We start from the raw sequence: 4492 nt of genomic DNA, 5'->3' as shown, positions 1-4492 counted from the left end.
TCTACATTTACAGCTTTCACAAAAGAAAATTGTATTATCATTAAAAATGACATATTCATTTTTTACGTTGTTAAGTAAAAAGAGTTTTAATTCCGTTCTTTCTTTTTCATTCATTCATTGCTACTAGTAATGTTAACGAAACTGGAGGAGAAGCAGCAAGAGTGTAGCTTCCTTTATTGGTCCGACCTTGAGAGCAGACAGTTTGGTGAGATCACCATTGAACTAATAAAGAAGAAAGAAGAGATTGACTATCTACACAGACAATTTAAAATAGCACACTTAGAGGTGAGATATTCAACCAGCCATTGCTAATGGCCTAATAACCTTACAGTTATTTGCATTTAATGTAATAATTTATAAATGATTTAGTATAATTAAAAGTCTATTTGCAATGTTCCATACTTACAGCTGGTTGAATATTTTTAAACTCTTTCTTTTATGGCTTTACTCATACATGTGCATGTACATGTATATCATGGCATTGTGCAATGTACTGTATAATAAAGTAATATTGAAATAATAATTAATAATTAACTATTATATGATAGTATAATATTGTATAATAACTAATAAAGCTTATGTATAATAAAATTTGCTATATGTACTTCATTTTAAATGCTTCATTTCCATAACAAATAATATATTAATTACTTAATTTTTTTATTATTTTTATTTTTTATTATTTTTATGTTATAGCAACCCGAAGCTAGCTACACACTCCACCACTTCCAGTTCTTGGGTTGGCCTGAAAGAGGAGTCCCAGTGTCTGCCCTCCCTCTCCTTCAAATGATACAAAATGTTCAAGAGCTTTACATCACATTAAGAACCACTGAACCAATAACAGTAATGTGCAGGTAATGTACATGTACATGTAGAATATGACTACATACATATGTACATGTACATTTACATGTACAATATAATGATGTACATGTTTACTGTATGCATGTAGCTGGAAAGCATTTGTGAATGATTTTGTCTTACATTTTCGATGCAATTTAGATACATGTACATGTACATGTATTTTGAGGTTGTGTCCTACATGTACATGGTAAGTTTCCAGCTTTATCTTATGCCATTTGTAGTTACTGTACATATACTTACTACATCATCATTATCAATAATTCATTATTCTTATTATTATCATTAATCATTATTGTCGTTATTATTATTATTATTATTATTATTATTATTATACTTATTGTCTCATCCTGTAGTTCTGGTGTTGGTAGGACTGGTGTGTTTATAGCGTTGGGTATTGTACTGGAGAGATACTCAGTTGAAGGAATGATTGACCTCTTTCAAACTGTAAAGACACTCAGAATACAAAGATCAGCCATGGTCCAGACCAGAGTAAGAAAAGAGAGAGAGAGAGAGGGAGAGAGGAGGAGGAGAAGGGAAATTAACACTGTAATAGCAAGTTTGAGCTAATTCCAATCAAATTTGGATTTTTAACGAGTTTTTTAAGTTGCTTAAAAATTGGGCCAAGTCTCTGTACTCCAAATGCCATGTACTGTATTGTAGTGCTTGTCAGCTCATGAAGCTCATGCTGTTTAGCCCACTTAGCATGCTTTGAGGGAAACCCCGAGTATGATATTGAAACTTTCTTGTTATACATATGTTTACAGACACTTACTGTTGTAACATGCATCTCCAAAGAAAGATTTCCTTATCACTGCCCTATTTTAATCTCTCTCTTGCCCCTTGTATATCAATCACTCCAGGAGCAGTATCATTTCTGCTATGAAGCTATATTAGACTACCTACTCAACACTGGACAGTTACCTCGCATTCGCTCTGTCTCCGTTGACCGTCGCTCATCCGTGTATCGTACCACTGCCACGCCTGCTAGCTCACCACCGTCCCAGGGTAGTGCTGGTCTGACCAGTAGTACTGTTGAAATGGCGAGTGCATTTAAAAATACGTCAAATGATGACAATGGATCATTGCTATCTCCTGTTAACAAAGCGAGTGCTCTTTAGCTATTATTATCATAACATTATTATTATTTTATTATTATTTTTGTTATTTTATTTTTTTGTTATTCTCATAGCAACTTTTTCCCTTTTTCAATGTCATTGTTTTTTCCACACTTATTTTTTGCTTTTTTCTTTTCTTTTCATGTTTTACTATTCACATGCAGTTGCATTTAAGATTTGTGTCAGTTCTTAAAAATAAAATTAATATTGTTAATCAATTATTAGTATGAATCTCCATAAACTAATTATAATAATTCATGAACTTTTACAAAGTAGCTATTGGTATTGCTCCAACAACGGGACTGCAGGGACATCAGTGGGCACTGGTTTGAATTTGGTCAGGACTACTGTTTAAACTGACTTGTTTATGGTCAGGGAATGGAGGGTACACTCCAGTGACCTTTAGTTATACCATCCATGGTTGCCTACTATAGATAATTAATACTACGTAACGTAGTATTCATTATCTCTGGTTATACAGTATTCATCACTGTTGTAAGCTTCAAAAACGAACAACACCCTACCCAATCATAGATACTACATAGTATCTATGACCCAATAACGACGCAGCTGAATCCTATATTTCAGTAAATAAACTATTAACCGCTAGAATACCAACACAGACACTATAAGATGACAGACAAGAGTGCTATTACTGCTTTGTTATGTTTAGCGACATCAGGGAAAGTCAGTATTTAACTGTTATAATGACATTTATTTTTGATTGTCATGATTATAGGGTACTATACAACCGAGAATGATAACGATGAATTGAGTTCTGAAAGAGTGAAGGTGTTGATGAAACTTTGTAAATATAGATGGCAAAAAGCATCTGTTGAACCTAAATTATGACTAAAATTATTATTATAGGCATATAAAATAATATATTATGTTTGATGTAATAAACAATAGTCTCTAGAGCTTTTGTTTTATCCCCTTTTAACTTCATCACAAAATAAATGTGTGATTTGATCTCTTTGGTGGTAGAAGTATTCATCTGGAGCTCATCTAACTGAGAACTTGGCTAAAATCAAGTGAAACTCCTCACTATCAGTCCTCATTGCTAATGGCCATGCTTATTCACGTGTGTAGATTATTCATTATTATGCTCTATGAGTCACATCCGGCGTCAAGAGCATGCATAATACATATGCCACATCAAAATCACTTCCTGTTTCTTATCCATGTGTGTATGTAGTATCTGTATAAGTATATGATCCATAACGACGCGGTCATACCCTCCGGCTCCGGCTCCATGAACTCCCAACACGGAGCTCAACTTCAGCCATTACTATTGCCTGATTTAAAGGAGACTGGTAAAGAGTTAGGTCGTGGAGCTTATGGTGTTGTTACTGAAGTAATAGTTAGTGGAACAACCTGTGCTGCTAAGAAGCTTCATGATACTATTGTGCAGGTATTATTACTGATTTTAGCGTTAGATACTCTACCACTGCAATCTCATACTTTTTAGGATCATAATTTAAAGAAATTTAGTGATGAAGTGCTTCTTCACAGTCAGCAAAGGCATCCTAACATTGTCCAGTTAATTGGTGTCTATTATCCTCCTCGTTCACAATTACCAATGTTAGTAATGGAGTATCTTCCTTTATCACTCACACAATGTCTGGAGAGAGAAGAGCTACCACTTCAAATGAAGTATTCTATTCTTCTTGATGTTGCTAAGGGTTTGTGTTATCTTCATGGTAAACGTCCTCCTATTGTACATCGTGACCTCACTGCTAATAACGTGTTACTGACCTCTTCATACTCAGCTAAGATATCAGATCTAGGAGTATCAAGATTAGCCGATACCTTTAAAAAGGATCACCTCACTACAGCACCTGGTAATGCTATGGTAATGCCACCAGAAGCTCTTGAAGATAATCCGGTATATGATCACAAGTTAGATGTATTCTCTTATGGTTGTCTCATTCTTCATGTACTTACTGGTCAATTGCCTAAACCAACTGACCAGTCTGTACAAGAACCAGATAGGGTGAAGTGTTTAAAAAAAGAACCGGAGTGGAATAAAAGATCAAGCTACACCAAAAAAATTCCGAAAGAGAATGAGCTCCTTCCTTTTGCTAAGCAATGTCTTCATGATGATCCTACTGGTAGACCAGAAATGATTGAATTTCTTCAGTTTATTCAGCAAATTATCTCTAAATTTCCAAAAATGAAAAACAGGTCAGTATTAGAAAAAGAACTAAATGATGCAATTCAAGAAAAAGAGGAAGCTGAAAAAAAGCTAGACGAAGAAAAAAAAGTAGCAGAGAGAATTATTCGAGAATTAAGAGAAGAAAATGCTGCTAATAAAAGAGAAAATGAAGATTTAAAGAATGAAAAGGAACAAATGACAACAGATTTAAAAACTTTATCATCACGAGTCACAGGTCTACAAAATGTTCTTTCATTGAAGGAAAAGAAATTCAATGATTCCACTCAAGTGCTAAAGGAAACCATCAGAAGCAGAGATGAACAACTAGTTGCGCAACAACAAGACAACATGGAGC

General features: G+C 34.3%; 2 protein-coding genes and 1 long non-coding RNA gene across 3 annotated transcripts in view; all 3 read left to right on the top strand.

Annotated features, from left to right (window-relative positions):
- The first annotated feature begins 105 nt into the window (after positions 1-105).
- On the top strand, positions 106-2184 carry LOC109584117 (receptor-type tyrosine-protein phosphatase alpha-like). Its single transcript, XM_019999725.1, has 4 exons — positions 106-285; positions 697-854; positions 1218-1353; positions 1725-2184. The coding sequence occupies exons 1-4, from the start codon at positions 130-132 to the stop codon at positions 1980-1982; spliced, it is 708 nt and encodes a 235-aa protein (XP_019855284.1). The 5' UTR covers positions 106-129; the 3' UTR covers positions 1983-2184.
- Positions 2185-2557: 373 nt separating this feature from the next.
- Positions 2558-2909, top strand: LOC109584107 (uncharacterized). Its single transcript, XR_002185847.1, has 2 exons — positions 2558-2666; positions 2719-2909. It is a non-coding gene; the product is annotated as an uncharacterized LOC109584107 (long non-coding RNA).
- A 258-nt stretch (positions 2910-3167) lies between these two features.
- Positions 3168-4492, top strand: part of LOC109580151 (probable serine/threonine-protein kinase drkD) — a 2849-nt gene continuing 1524 nt past the window's right edge. Inside the window, exons 1-2 of the mRNA XM_019999703.1 lie at positions 3168-3393; positions 3451-4490. Coding sequence (XP_019855262.1) covers positions 3193-3393; positions 3451-4490 — 1241 coding nt within the window. The 5' untranslated portion in view covers positions 3168-3192. The remainder of the gene's footprint in view (positions 3394-3450; positions 4491-4492) is intronic.

This window comes from Amphimedon queenslandica, unplaced genomic scaffold (assembly GCF_000090795.2).
Source record: "Amphimedon queenslandica unplaced genomic scaffold, v1.1 AMPQUscaffold_13246, whole genome shotgun sequence".
NCBI lineage: Eukaryota > Metazoa > Porifera > Demospongiae > Haplosclerida > Niphatidae > Amphimedon > Amphimedon queenslandica.
This window is presented reverse-complemented; position numbering and strand designations above follow the sequence as displayed.